The 15,741-nt window shown below is 37.1% G+C and overlaps 1 protein-coding gene across 2 annotated transcripts; it reads left to right on the top strand.

Annotated features, from left to right (window-relative positions):
• The first annotated feature begins 254 nt into the window (after positions 1-254).
• tie1 (tyrosine kinase with immunoglobulin-like and EGF-like domains 1) lies at positions 255-15,485 on the top strand. Of its 2 annotated transcripts, XM_081379802.1 has the most exons (23): positions 264-506; positions 2,439-2,726; positions 3,324-3,434; positions 3,608-3,763; positions 3,859-3,990; positions 4,095-4,235; positions 4,939-5,067; positions 5,159-5,304; positions 6,043-6,187; positions 6,273-6,431; positions 6,538-6,675; positions 7,797-8,081; positions 8,252-8,542; positions 8,628-8,818; positions 9,918-10,128; positions 10,207-10,317; positions 10,625-10,815; positions 11,128-11,241; positions 11,449-11,519; positions 13,720-13,760; positions 13,859-13,955; positions 14,063-14,162; positions 14,818-15,485. In XM_081379802.1, exons 1-23 carry the CDS (start codon positions 464-466, stop codon positions 14,887-14,889), a joined length of 3,363 nt encoding a protein of 1,120 aa, XP_081235928.1. In that variant the 5' UTR covers positions 264-463; the 3' UTR covers positions 14,890-15,485. The 2 variants fall into 2 exon arrangements, with proteins under 2 accessions (XP_081235929.1, XP_081235928.1); XM_081379803.1 differs by lacking the exon at positions 7,797-8,081 and having other exon boundaries at positions 255-506.
• The last annotated feature ends 256 nt before the right edge of the window (positions 15,486-15,741 follow it).

Raw genomic sequence — 15,741 nt, forward strand, 5'->3', positions numbered from 1 at the left:
AGAATAACCCTGGTCATGATGCACTGACTTTAGAGAGACACATCGAATATTGTGAAAGTGAAATTCTGTAAAAATACTTTTACAATCCTTTGAAAATACCTTGACAATCTCTCTCTCTCTCTCTCTCTCTCTCTCTCTCTCTCTCTCTCTCTCTCTCTCTCTCTCTCTCTCTCTCTCTCTCTCTCTCTCTCTCTCTCTCTCTCTCTCTCTCTCTCTCATCCTCTTCCTTCCTTTCCCACCCAAAGTATGACTGTGGAGTAGCCAGAAGAGTAAAGTTTTCAGCGTGTGAACAGCACAGATTTCCACGCGTAGAGTAAATCAGTGCACGTACATTCACAGTGATCGTAGAAATGCGCAATAACTCGTGGATACCCCTGTCGAGCTGGAAGATTCCATTGAAATGACAGATCCTGTATTTGGATAATTTTTAACGGATTATCTGAGAGAACACAATACACCAGTCATGCTGCATTTAATCTGCCTCTTGTGCCTCGTCGACATCTCTGGTGAGTACACTTAAAATGCGTTCACTTAAAATTAAATAGTTACAATAGTTATCCTAATGATTACCACACATGACTATAATAAAATAGTTTCCCTTTAAAATATCATGGCCTACTGTTTAATTTAATATCAGATCTTTTTCTTATTAATTTAACGATATGATGACGAAAATGGTCACTAAATCCAAGTTACCAGATAGGCCTAATTCTTGTATCTTTAGTAATTGGTCAGCATTGGAAATCTTGGTGATTAATTTGATAAAAAAAAAAAATGACAATCATAAAATGGTGGAAAATGGTCATACAACATATATTTATTGAAGTTCCTTGGTATAGGCTAGTCCTGTTTTGCATAACGATGTAGGTGTGTGTAGTTTATCTAGCTGAAGGAATATAAGCGTTAGCAGAATAGTTAAAAAATCTGTTCATGTGACACATGCTGATTTCAAAATAATTATTGATTGATTGATTAATTGATTGGTATGAGATACCCATGGCTCCTTGTCATAAATGCAATCTCACAGAAGCTGTCTAGCTGTAAGGTTTTGAGTTCAGTTATAAATTCAATTATGGTTTCAAATATCCAGATCAAAAAACCTTTATGGTCTATATTAGAATTAGGCCATAAAGTATATTATACTATATTAGGCCTATATTTTTTTTCTATTCTACTCTGACAATACTACGGAGCCCCTTAAGGGACCTTTGCCAAAAATAAGTTTCTCGTGCGCACGAGATAAGTTTATCAGGCGAAAGTCTGTATATTTTTATTTTTGCAAAGGTCCCTTTAGGGGCTCTGTAGTATTGTCAGAGTAGAATTGAAAAAAAAAAAAAAATTCTAATATAGGCCATAAAGGTTTTTTGATCTGGATATTTAAAACCATAATTGAAATTATAACTGAATTCTCCGTACAACATACTATAAAACAAAAATATTTTGGCCAATTCTAAGCTCACAATACAACACACACACACACACACACACACACACACACACACACACACACACACACACACACACACACACACACACACACACACACACACACACACACACACACACACACACACACACACAATAAAACTGACATATGGGACGGTTCAACTAGTATTAATTATTAATTATCTAATTTAAAATTTGATTTAACTGAAAGTTTTAACTATTTTAGCAACGTGGCTATTAAGAAGAAGGTATTTTTATTTATTTAGAAATGTCAGGGAAAGTTGACACTTTTTTATTGTTGTCACATTTTAAATGTAATAAATGTATATATGATAATATATTTATTATTGATATTTTTGTATGGTACTTGTGAATGCTTAATTTTGCGGTTCATATTTGGTTTACTGTTTTAATTACATAAAAACATAAATGGTTGTTCAATGTTAAGATGTAGACATTGTAGAAACAGACTAAATATCAGGCCAATAACAGTGGAAATGTTAAATATAATTATTATTATTATTTTATTTATTTATTTATTTATTTATTTTTTGTTGCCTAGAATTTTAGGCATGGCATGTGCTGATATAGAAATTGCCTTTCAAAAATAAACCTGCCCTGAGAAATATAGTACACTATACACTGAGTAAATAGTGTGATAACTAGCCCCGGGCTTCTGTACGTTTTCATTATTTCATCTATTCGTGGTGGAATGGTTGCTTCGGATCTTCTTTGTTTCCTGATATTGTTCTTGTGTTGAGAAGGGCACAGAGTGACAGAAAGCCAGAGGGAAATGCAGGAATGTGGATGCACATATAGTGGCTCCATTGTTGCTGATATTTTGTGATCCATAATGGAAAGAAACTGTACTGAATAAGTATAATTTTCATACTTAAGTGATGAGAATATTAACTTTCTAATGATGTTCATTTTATCTCATCAGCCATTGTTTTCTAATTTTATTAATCTGTATGAAATGTGTCCTCTACCAGTTATGGATCTCATCATGACCTCTAACGGATCCACATCTGCTCATCATTTCCGCCTCTCCTGCATCTCTGGAGAGCGTGACACAGACGGCATTCAACTGAGCATCAAAAAGGACAACAGCATTGTCCTACGTGCAGATACTCCTAAATTTAGTGTGGAGAGGCCACAGACTAAAGAAGTGGTGGCTACTGGATTTACAGGCTTTGACCATAGTGGGATTTTTACCTGTCAATCAAAAAGGGGCTCTGACCAACCTGCCAATGTTACACTTATCAACAACTTCAGCAAAGGTATGGTGACCAGAGTAAAACATATTTAACTTAAAGGGATAGTTCACCCAAAAACTAAAAACTCTGTCAAAAGAATACACAAAAGAATATATATTAAAGAATGTTTCAGCTGTTTTTATTTATTCACAATGAGAGTCAATGGGGTCCAAAACAACACTGGACCCACTGACTGACTGTATGACATTTTTTTTAAATACTTGTTTGTGTTCTGCAGAAGATAGTAAATCATACAGGTTTGGAACAACACAATGGTGAGTAAGTGTAATGTTGTAATGTAAATAAAGGTAAAGTAAACGTTTCTCAGGAGACATTCATCAGGAGACATTCATTCTCACACATTCATATAATAAGATTATCAGAGAAAAGGTTATGTGTATGTGGCGTGCTGTCCGAGGGGAGGGCTCTGAGCTCGGAATTTGGCCTGAACACAGAGTACTAGAGTTGGTTGATTATCTGAACGTGCTCCTCCAGAACTTTGTTAATAAAGCATCATAATGTGGGTTAATGACATTTTTGAATGAACTATCCCTTTAAAACCTAAACAGTTTGGCAAAAAAAGATTTTAAAAATATGATTACTATTATTATGTCTTATTAGGTTACTTTAAACCTGCAAGGGTCACTCTGACGGCCAGTAAAGGAGACACAGTTCATCTAATCATAAATGTCATTCATGCAGAAAGACGAGACATTACTTGGAGATTAAATGGTCAGTATAGCTTTTATCTTATTCTTTAAGATTTCATAAGACACATTTCCAAACATTTTAAGCATATTGGTACAACAATTGATGAGAATATGTTTATATATATATATATATATATATTGCATATCAGAAATGGATGAGCAATTTACATGCAAGTATATTCTGATTTATTTTAGGTAACTACTATTCCATGACTCCTGTTGCTGATGTTCAGAACCGCACAGCAGTTCTGGATCTGGAGAAAGTTGATGAAAGCAATGCAGGGATTTACAGTGCCAGCTATGTTGGGGACAGTCCTCTTCTTAGTGCCTGGATGCGCCTCATCGTTCGAGGTATCCTAATCAGTTTCATATTACCGATTTAGATGTATTCAAGACTTTGGATTTTATATCTTATTGCTTGATTTTCTTACCTATATATTTTTCAGAATGCCCAAAGAACAAATGGGGCTCCGACTGTGACAAGGACTGTCCCGAATGCTTGAATGGAGGCGTGTGCCATGACAAAGATGGAGATTGTGTTTGCCCTCCAGGGTTTAGGGGAATGCGCTGTGAGACAGGTAAATTAAAACCATTTCTATGAAACTGATCATTCATGTCTGCAGAGACTGTCTATTTAAGAAGTTAAACATGCAAATCCATTTTTGTGATTTTGGGCTTGCAGCCTGTCGTGAAGGGATGTTTGGTCGGAACTGCCAGGAATCCTGTACGTCAGTGAATGGATGCCAGGGCTTGAGTTTCTGTCTCACTGATCCTTACGGCTGTTCTTGTGCCAGCGGCTGGCATGGAGACCGCTGTCGTAAACGTGAGTTTAACATGAGATCCCTTTATATAATAACTGTTCCCTCCATGTATCATCATATTATGCTTTGCAGAAAGGATTCAGTTGTGCATTAAAGTTTAAACACGTGCTGCTGGAGTCTGCCAGTAAAAATTCAGCTTCCATCAAACTGACCAAGATAAATATTTCTTACTGGTCTGTGCATTTGTTCTAGTCTTTGTGGTGTAGTTTCCACCTCAGAGTAAAAAAGTGAGTGAGATAAAGTTTAAAATAACAAATAAAGTCACACTGTAAGATATGAAGTCACACTGTAAAATATAAAATAGCAATTACAGGAAATAAAGTCACAATAAAGCATTATATCAGATTTAATCTGATATAAAACCAGATTGTGTGATATATAATATAAGAAAATAAAGTTGCAATTGAGTAAATAAATCCGCAACTGTGAAAATAAAGGTGCAATTAAGAAAAGTGACAATAACATAATATAAAGTGAGACATAAAGTCACAATTATGACAAATAATGTTTCAGTTGTGGGTCTCAATTGCAGAAAAAACAGGCTTCCATACTGTTGGTTACACAAAACATTTCCAAACGCTTAAACTTCTTGAGGTCAGAGTTCAGGCATTAAAACATGTCTTAATGAATTCTTATAAAATGCATGTTTAATTGATGTAAACAATACTTTACTTTACAGACTTGTCAATGCTCTTATTTTCATAGCCTGTCTTGAAGGAACGTATGGTGCTGACTGTCTTTTAATTTGCAACTGCGAGAACAAAGGCAAATGCAATCGATTCAGTGGCTGCCAATGTCCCATAGGCTGGAGAGGGCAATACTGTGAGAAATCAGGTAAGTCTTCAAGACTACTTTTCCATCTGCTCCAAAATCTATAGAGTTTGTTCCTCTTGGCGCCGTTTATCCAACCTTATCCCTCTTTCAGATAGTGTTCCAGAGATTTTGGATATGGCCAGTTACCTGGAGGGAAACTTGAACTCCAGCCACAAGATCACATGCTCTGCAACAGGCCATCCGCTGCCTAGCCATATGAGTATCGAGCTACGCAAGCTGGAAAGCACCGTTCTTAAGGTGAAAGAGTCATAAGTATCGGAAGTTTGGTAACTCTTTACTTAAAGGGATAGTTCACCCAAAAAATGAACATCTTACTCTTACAACTTACTCACCCTCAAGCTGCTGCAAACCTGTATGAGTTTCTTTCTTCAGTTGAACACAAAAGAAGATATTTTAAAGAATATTGGTAACCAGACAGTTGACGGCCGACATTGACTTACATAGTAGGAAAAAAAATACCATGGATGTCAATGGGTCCATCAACTGTCTGGTTACCAACATTCTTTATAATATCTTCCTTTGTGTTCAATAGAAGAAAGAAACTCATACAGGTTTGGAACAACATGAGGGTGAGTAAAATTTTCATTTTTGGGTGAACTATTACTTTAGGAACTATTACTTTAAGAGGAATTCATAATGTGCATTATATATACAGTACATACATATAATAATAATACAAATAATATTTGTAGATTCCTTGTTACATCTGAAATTGGTTGTTTGTCATGTGTTTTAATGCACTAGATGTCCTAAAGGTGTAACATAAGTATTGTAATATTAAAAGGTATTACTAATTCATTACAGTAGTTTTATAATATATTATAAAGGCTTTAAGTAAAGTTTTCCCTGACGGGTAACAAAAAGTTGCATATGATGTTTAAAGAAAGAATGTTTGTAAAGTGAAAAATTTGAAAGTATTGTCGGGTCTATCTTTCTAATCTTTTTGATTGTCTACTGTTTTTACTAATTCCTCAGGCGTCCCACACTAACATGGACTCCATAAAAAGCACAGCTCACTTTGAGATCCCACGGCTGTCTGTAGAGCATAGTGGTTTGTGGGAATGTCGAGTCTCCACCAATGGTGGGCAGGATTCTTTCAAGTTTACCTTAACTGTGAAAGGTGAGATTCATTTTAGAAATCGGTTTGTTCTAGTGATGTTCTCTCTAGCTGAAGACCCTTAAATTTGCACTTTGTTGTGAACTAGAGCCACCCTACCCAACCACAGCTCCTAAACTGCTGTCGAGAAGTAGCAAACAACTGGTTGTAAAGCCAGTGGACATTTACATGGGTGACGGTCCCATTATTTCCACTAAACTGCTTTACAAACCAGTGGATACAGAAGACTCCTGGTCCTCCATCATCGGTGAGGAATTGTAAATTGCTTCTGTTTTTAGGAATTCCTACATTAGGTTCATTCTCATGTAGAATCATCAATATACAAGTCATGGATTTTTTTTTTTTTTACTTAGTGTATGGCAACGATCAAATCACATTACCGGACCTGAAGCCCTCAACCAGATACCATGTCCGTGTACAACTCACTCGTCCAGGAAACGGAGGAGAGGGTCCATTGGGTCCAGTGGCAATCATGGAGACTGACTGTCCAGGTGAGAATTAATCAAACTAGAACTGAAAATGACTTGGTTGTAGAGAAATATGGGGGAAATGCCCCCTTAATAACATATTTACAGATGAGTTTCAGTTTAACATGTAAAGGATGACGATGTACAGGACCGCTATTAGAGTAAGATGGCCCCCTACCTGTGGCACACAATAAAAACCTCCAGTAAACCTGTCCCAACTATACATGTAAAAAACATCTGATATATATCAAAACATGATAAATATAAATGTAATGAATGGAATAATAATTATGAAATAAAATAATAAAAACATCAGCAACAAAATGCCACTTCTTAGGGGGACATCTTACGCCAGAGGTAATGATCTCATGTAATCATATTTAAATACTATCATAGTATTTATTAATATTTTGAATCAGCTTTTATTTTTTTGTTAAATTTTTTGTAATTTTGTTATGTGCTTTGTCAATTTTATTAGTTTTTTTTTATATTTCTATATAGCTTTAATTCATTTTTATTTCAGTTTTACTGTAGTTTTTGTACTGTAGTTATTAGATGCCAAGGCAACATTTCTTATCCAATATTTATCATTTATTTTATTCTATTCAGCATTTATTTTAATTTCCAAAAACAATTTTCAATGGCTTTAGTTAACGATAATACCGAGTCTAATTTTAACAAATATTGGGCTTATTTTTTTAAGCGAAAAGTTATTGTACAAATTCATCAAATTCATTTCTCCGTCCACAAGTCCCCCCGTTAAAAAACGGCTATCTAATATCTAACATAAAATAAAGTCCTTGATCGCTATTATTTTGTCCAAACGTTAAATAAATGTGTTCAGATGAAATTAAATGACATCTATGGTCAAGAGAATAAATAAAGGTAGGAACATCTTCCCTCGTCTTACCCGATAATGAGAAGAACAGTGGGATTCTTTGGGGAGAAGATGGAGTTTTGGATGATGTTGACATGGATGTGTCAAAATCTGGAGAAACGGACTGGAAACAGGTCTTTAGATAAACAATATATTGACTGTTGATTATCAGTCTATTTTTACTGAAGCACTGACTATGAGAGCAGTATAGTTTTTACGTAGCTCAGCTGCGGCACACAGCTTCTGATTGCGTATTCTGTGTCGCTAGAGCCCACGGCCAGGCCGGAGATTGATTCCAACTCATTGGAGGGCCGTAATGCCACCATCAGGTGGTCCCTGATTGGCAGGTACCACAAGGCCACTGGCTTTTTAGTGCAGCTCTACGGACCACACGGAGAGAAGCTGTGGGAGGAAACCACCTTGCTTAATGTTCTTTCCATCAAGCTCTACAATCTGGAGTACCACAGGGACTACCAAGTGGTCGTCCGGCTGGTAAACTGCGGCAGCCTTGGGCCCCCATCAAAGCCACACCATATTCACATCTATAAGCAGGGTAACAGAAATCTTGCATGACCCCAAGTAGGCGCAAGTAGATGACTGACTATAGAATAGGACATTCATGTTAGACACTAGACAGGTTGTGGTAGAAGGGAACAAACTCATAAGTGTGTCATAGTGTGAAATTAAATTGAAAAGGCAAAATTGTATATGGTCTCTCTCCAGGCCCTTCTTCCCCACGGAACGTTCATGCAGATGCCCTGTCCATCAATGCAGTTAGGCTTCGCTGGCAGCCACCCGAGGACCCAAATGGAGGCATTGTGAAATACAGCATTGAGTACCAGCCAGTGGGCCAGGGCAGCTTGCACCCTTGGGTGGACACAGACGATGGCAACAAAACCACGAAGGATGTGACCTCCCTCAATGGGAGCACGTTGTACCAGTTTAGGGTGAGGGCTTTCTCCAAGGCGCCAGGGGAGTGGAGCAAGTTCGTACAAGCCAGGACACGTGAAGACGGTAAGAGACCAGAAAGAATTAATGGTAGAAAGCCTACTGTGAATCCTCTCCTAAAATGTTCTCTCTCATATTTCATATCATTCAGGATTCTCCAGCTTTATTCCCACCACTCAACATGTTGGGCGGCCAATGACTGAGGATCATCAGCTTCTTTGGGCTGTGGTTGGATCAGTGGGTGTAACCTGTGTGACCATTCTTTTGGCCCTCCTGGCTCTCTTCTGCATTCGGAAATCTGTCCTTAAACGAAGACGGACATTCACCTATCAGTCTGGATCGGTGAGTGGACACTTTATTATTTTATACTTTATTTATTTTTACTCTTATGCTTGTTGTGTATGTACAATGGCAGCAATATATTTTTAACAACCTATAGATGTTGAAATCTGTGTTGACATAAACTTAATGCTTCATCACAGTGGGATATAGTAGTACTTTTGCATTAAATTAGGATGCATTAAATTGATCAAAAGAGACAGTTAAGACTTTTACATTGTTAAAAAAAATCTATTTAAAAAAAATGCTGGTTTTTTTCTGTTTTTAAAAAAAAATGTAATGTATCACAGTTTCCACAAAAAAAAGAAAAATGTATCATGGTTTCCATAAAAAAATTAAGCAGTAAGAAAGCACCTCTCAGAAAGCAATCACGAACGGTCAGAGAAAAACGTGATTTCAATTGGCCACTGATATATTCAAATCATATTTTAACAGTAATGTATATGTTACCGCAAAGTGTGTAATCCGGCATTCTATAGAATGCCTAGGTAATGTATAGAATTAGGTAATGTATTTTTGCCAAAAACCATCAGGCATTCTATACATTGCCTAGGCATTCTATACAAAACCGGGATTTCACACTTTGCCGGTAACATTCATAAATTTCTTGTAAAATAGTTATTGTCTTGAACTGCTCAAAGGTTGAGGATCCAAATGCAGTATTTATTGAATCAAAGTCCAAAAACAGGCAAAGGTCATAAACACAGGTAGACAATCCAAAACACACAACAGGGTAGAAGGTAGAAGGCAGATGATCAAAACCAAGGAAACAGAAAAGCAGATAGAGTGCGCAGAATTGCAGTGTTGACACATACAAGACTTCACAATGAATGACTGCGTAGACCAGGCTTATATAGGCAGAGGTAATGAGCTAATGAGACACAGCTGAATGCAATTACACATGATTAGTTAGTTAGTATACTTTATGTATACTCCGTCTTGTGATGGAGTGCCCTGGTGGCTCTCAAGGGCACTCCAGCTGGTGAGCATGACAGTTATATTTACTGACTTTAAGTGGATTTGACTATAATAAGTATTAAATAAGTATAATAAGCACAAAAGTGAAAAACGTTTGTGAAAATGTCAACACATGCAATTTCAGGGAGAAGAGACTATCCTACAGTTCAACTCAGGGACTCTCACACTGACCCGACGACCAAAGCCTTCCCCAGAGCCCCTCACCTATCCCATATTGGAGTGGGAGGACATTAAGTTTGAGGATGTCATTGGAGAAGGGAACTTTGGTCAGGTCATCAAGGCCATGGTCAAAAAAGACGGCGTAAAAATGAGTGCTGCGATTAAAATGCTCAAGGGTAAGACAACAAGCCGACACAGCATTGTTAGCCAAGGTCTGTTTTTACATGATTGTGATCCGTTTTGTGCACCTGCAGATTTCGCCTCAGAGAATGACCATCGAGACTTTGCCGGTGAACTAGAAGTGCTGTGTAAATTGGGACAGCATCAAAACATAATCAATCTCATTGGTGCCTGTGAGAACAGAGGTGAGTACGCCACCTACTGGTATTACATAGAATTATGGTCATATAATAAAAATGTGCCTCACAGAGTTGAATTTAGAAATTCTAAGGAGTGTTTGGCACAGTAATGTTAATAAAACTTCATATCACTTTTGTCGAAGTGCATGATTTGATTTGATATGATTACTTTTTTGTTGCCTGTGTTTCAACATGCGTACACACAAAGAACCAACAATATTTACCAACAAACCAACCAACAAATTATTGGGCTCAGATGCCATATGTATACTTTCCTCTAGTGCAGACATGTGACAGCTTCTATTATCCACAGGTTACCTTTACATTGCCATTGAATATGCAGCTTATGGGAATCTTTTGGACTTCCTAAGGAAGAGTCGTGTCCTAGAGACCGATCCTGCCTTTGCCAAGGAGCACGGAACTGCCTCCACACTCACCTCCCAGCAGCTCTTGCAGTTTGCTGCTGATGTAGCAACTGGCATGCATTACCTTAGTGACAAACAGGTATAAAAAGAGGTGTATATTTAAGAACACATATGTGGATGGGCAAAATTAATTGACACACTGGCCAAGTGTCATATTTATTGCCTGCAATGTTGCAGTTTTTTTATTTTTCAATTTTTTATTTAAATAATTTTGTAAATTAATCATTTTTATTAATAGTACTTCGTTTTTTTATTTAATTAAAAAATATATGATTTTAAAATGTATCTTTCAATTTAATGTGGCTAATATCAATTTTATGCCTTTTTCTTTTCTTTTTTTATACAGTATGTCCTAATTCTATGTCTGGTTATCTTGTTTGTGTGTAAACAGTTCATCCACAGAGATTTGGCTGCCAGAAATGTACTTGTGGGAGAAAGCCTAGTTGCAAAAATCGCAGATTTTGGCCTCTCACGTGGTGAGGAGGTGTATGTCAAAAAGACCATGGTGAGGAGGACTATATCTATGAGATGATATTAGATGATAAAACTCACTGGTCCTTCCTTACTCAGCCTTGCGCTAAGAGTGCATTGTTTATCCACCCTTTATGTTATCAGTCAGGTTCACTCTTAAATAGTATTCTGGACTTACATATAAAATAATTTGACTGAAATGCAAAAATTACTCATGAAATTTGCTCCTTCTTTGTCTCAGGGAAGACTGCCTGTGCGATGGATGGCCATCGAGTCACTAAACTACAGTGTCTACACTACAAAGAGTGATGTGTAAGTGCAATGATAATTTGTGTGGTTTTACAGAGATAAATATCGTTATTTACATCTCATGCCTTATTATCTAACTTTTAAATTTCAGTGTCTGACCCTTTAATTTCTACTTAAAGAAAATTAAATATTTTAAACACCAAGTGATATGCTAATATTTCAATCCAAATTAACATGCCTTCATCCTTCTCAATTTGTAATGTAATTTTGTAATTGTAATTTGTAAATTTGGCACATGTAATGATAAATAAGCAGGAAGGAACTGATAACAAACCAGGAAGCTCAAATTTAGCATGCTCCACAAGACCACAGTGCCTCTATCAAAACAGCCTATTTTTACCCACTTGAGAACATTGCCCACTGAACATTTCGAAAACAACATGACTTGCAAACATAGTTTTCTCTAGTAGATCGGTTTGTTATTGATTTCCCACAAAGCCTGGAGTTTGATTGCATAGACCAGTGGTTCCCAAACTGGGTTACGCGAAACTGAGTTTTTCCGTTCACTTAATTCTACCTCACCTTAAAATTCCATTCCAAGGTAGGAAGTCATCAAGGCATGTCTGAATCCAATGTTAGCTTCACTTCCTGTCTCCTGAGATACCTTCATCTGATGGATTTTTGAATGCTTTCCATTATGCGTTCCATTCTGAGACAGTTGAGCTAAAAAAAAAAAAGATTGCGTCTGAAAGTTGCAGTTGATGGTCACTTTGTGTGTAAATGTATGTTTTTCACTTCTCATGTCATTTCTAGCGAGAAATTACTACTATTTTGCTGTAGATCATTAAACCATTGCGCTACCTCAGAAGTCTGTCCAAAATCCACAAAGTTTTGTGAGGTATATTCGCCCACTAACGCTGCCTACGAAGTCATTGCATGATAAGGCAGCGATGCCACAAGTCAGCTGAATACGTTTTCGGACGCAGCCATAAATACAGCCACTTGCTTCGATACTGAATGAATGACTCAATGACTCGCTCATTAATACTGTGGCTTACCTCCACCTACTGGCGGTTTTAGTTTGATATTTAAAAGAATCACTTTGTTTTTACCATTATTTCAAATTTCTCTGTTGAACTTTTTCATTTAAACCATTATCTCATAAGACTATTTATGCCATTGTAATTGCATTCATGCCTGGTAAATATTGTCCCTAAATGGAAAAGGTGTGATTTCAGTCTAAGTGGAAGAGAGGAGGTAATCAGATGTTAAATGACTCACTGTAAAAAAGTTTGGGAACCAAGCGTTAGCTTTAACATACTGTAATTGACAGTAGAGGAATGAATGGGCTTTTTTTCTCTGCTGAAAATTCAGCTTTGTCATTATCTTTATAAATATACTGTCACGTGTGGTAGCAAACAAACACGAAGAATACCATAATTCATTCTAAATCATCTTTTTAATCCAACAACAGAAATACGAGAATTTCAGGCGAAACATAAACACTTACCACATGTAATGTTAACAAAACACAGACAAAGAACAGAGCAAAACAGGAGGCACAGAGATAACAAGGGAACTAATTAGACGACAGGTGAATGTAATAATTAACTAATGAGAAACCAAGTAAACTAACAAGGGTGATGATAATGCAACACTGAAAGGATTTACAGGAAACCAAATCACATTAATAAAAACAATAAAACTAAACATTGACATTTACATTTAAATCAATTGTTTTAAAATACATATTGAAAATGGAAAACTTTAAACTTTAAATTGTAATCATATTTTACAATAGTATTGTTTTTAATGCAATTTGATCAAATAAATGCAGCTTTGATGAGCATAAGAGACATCTTTCAAAAACATTAATTCAAAATCGTACAATCCTCAAGCTTTTGAACGGTAGTGTAGACCAGGGGTGCGTTTCCCGAAAGCATCGTTGGCCAACTATGGTCGCAAGTTCATCGCAATGTCCATTGAACTCTATTGGTAACGACGGAACTTGCGACCATAGTTGGCCAACGATGCTTTCGGGAAACGCACCCCAGGTTCAGAATTTGTCCTTGTGTTTTTCCGAGCTATTTTTAAATCATTGGTATGTAAATGTGCTAAATAGATGTTAGCCATTGCATCGAGTCTCTCACCATGCGCACCATTTCTTTTAAGACGTTGTCACCAGCTATTATTTTAATAATATTGTATCTTCTTCTTTAATCTTTATTATACTTTAATTTAAATATCTGTCTTGGGCTTCCAGGTGGTCTTTTGGAGTTCTTCTGTGGGAAATTGTAAGTTTAGGTAAGTTCGCTCATTTAGTTTTAATGAATTGTCTACTGCCTCAATGCATTATAAAGATGTTTCAGCGTGATGAAGGCTATGAATCTGTTCTCCTCAAGGTGGGACTCCATACTGTGGGATGACCTGTGCTGAGCTCTATGAGAAGCTTCCTCAGGGCTACAGAATGGAGCAGCCCAGGAACTGTGATGATGAAGTGTAAGCACAGACGTTCATGTATTCTAGTAGCCACTTTCCATATTGATCAACTGTAGTTGTATTAATAATTGTAATTATAATCCCCTGTATAATAATAATCCATACAGGTATGAACTTATGAGGCAGTGCTGGCGAGATAGACCCTATGAGCGACCACCATTTTCACAAATATCTGTCCAGCTCAATCGGATGCAAGAGGCTAGGAAGGTAAGGAAAAACGGGCTGATGCTTGAATTTGTAATTTTCGTTTCGAAATGCATTCGGATGCCCGGTGTTTGGGAAAACAATCATGTGAGACACTTCTGGGAGGTCATTATGCCAAATCATTCTGATGAGAGATTTTGGCTCAGGCATTTCAAAATGATCAAAACAACAATTGAGATACTGTGCAATGAAAATTATCCGCTGGTTAATCCAATCACATCCACTGTTGAGGCAAAGTCATGTGAGTTTTTTGTTCCACATTGAGGGATTAAAAAAAAAAAAGATATCCCAAAATGCATACAAATATGTGGATGGAAGCATAGCTAGTGTCACATGAACCATCAGAAATCATTCTAATATGCTGATTTGGTTTCCTTAAGAAACACTTTATTATTATTAATGTTGAAAACGGCTTGATATTTATTTGTGGAAACCGTGACACGTTTTTTCAGGATATTTTGATGAATAGAAAGTGCAAAATAACAGCAAATCTGTTGTAACATCATACATGCATACTAACGCCATTCTAATTCTGACCACAAACTTTTAAACAGTGGTTTATATTTCAAGTCAATAGCACAAATATGAGCACTAATTCAGGTCCAGTTGTATCTGCATGTAGCCATCAACCAACCTCTAACTCTTGTCTTTCATCCAGGCCTATGTCAACATGGCTCTCTTTGAGAACTTCACTTATGCTGGAATAGATGCTACAGCCGAAGAGGCCTGACTACGAGCCCCCCCAGACCCAAGAAGGGTTCACAGCCCAAGGGAGGCTCATCACAGTAGGGCTTTGCGTTACTGTCACTCCCCTGTGGCCAGGTTCCATCAGTCAAAGAGACACTCCACCAAGACCACATGGCTATAGAGAACAGACTGTGAAAGGACACTCTTAGGAGCTGTGACTCTAGGATTCATATCTCAGGACATGTTGGCCTTGGATTACTCAAGAGGAAGTGGAACCTACAATATAAGCTACGGATGTAGCACGCTGGGTCTGTGGGGATCTGGACCATGCATTGAACTCTTTTTCCATCATTTTATTGGGAGGTTGTTGGAATGGACATACATCAAATGGACAAAAGCACCAGTATTATTCAGTGTAGCACTTGAGAAGTCAATGTAACTCATTTGTTCACCTTGAGTGAGTTCTGTACATAATGTTTATGTTGTTTATCAGACCGTAGAAAGCCACTAAAGATTTTTAAGCTCTTTTTATTATGTTTTTTACGTATGACGTATGTATAACATTCTATATCCACCCTATAACCATTTAAAGAATGTTAGAGAATGTTTACTTTGATAAATAAAGCATCATTGTGGTGATAGGACTCATCACAGAGGCATTTTGAGACAACTGTAGACACTGCACTGATAGGAACAGAAACTACTTTTTCTCTCTTCAAGTAGTGGGGTTGAGGTCAGGCCCCTTTCCCTGCTGCAGCTTGCTGATCTGTCAAGGGTATTTCCTCCTATTCTGCCACAGGCCCAAGATCTGTCAGTCAGGGTACGGCAACTCAGTTTCCTTCAACTCACACACAAAATGAGAAAAAAAACCATCCTTCCTTAAACTTAAACTTCA

The sequence above is a fragment of the Scardinius erythrophthalmus genome, assembly GCF_964197995.2.
Source record: "Scardinius erythrophthalmus genome assembly, chromosome: 12".
Lineage (NCBI taxonomy): Eukaryota > Metazoa > Chordata > Actinopteri > Cypriniformes > Leuciscidae > Scardinius > Scardinius erythrophthalmus.

Excerpts from the sequence above, each read along its gene's own strand:
- tie1 (XM_081379802.1), top strand. The coding sequence starts at position 464 with ATGCTGCATTTAATCTGCCTCTTGTGCCTCGTCGACATCTCTG. Across the intron at positions 8,819-9,917 it reads TCACCTATCAGTCTGGATCG|GGAGAAGAGACTATCCTACA; the intron begins GTGAGTGGACAC and ends ATGCAATTTCAG. Across the intron at positions 14,163-14,817 it reads GGATGCAAGAGGCTAGGAAG|GCCTATGTCAACATGGCTCT; the intron begins GTAAGGAAAAAC and ends TCTTTCATCCAG.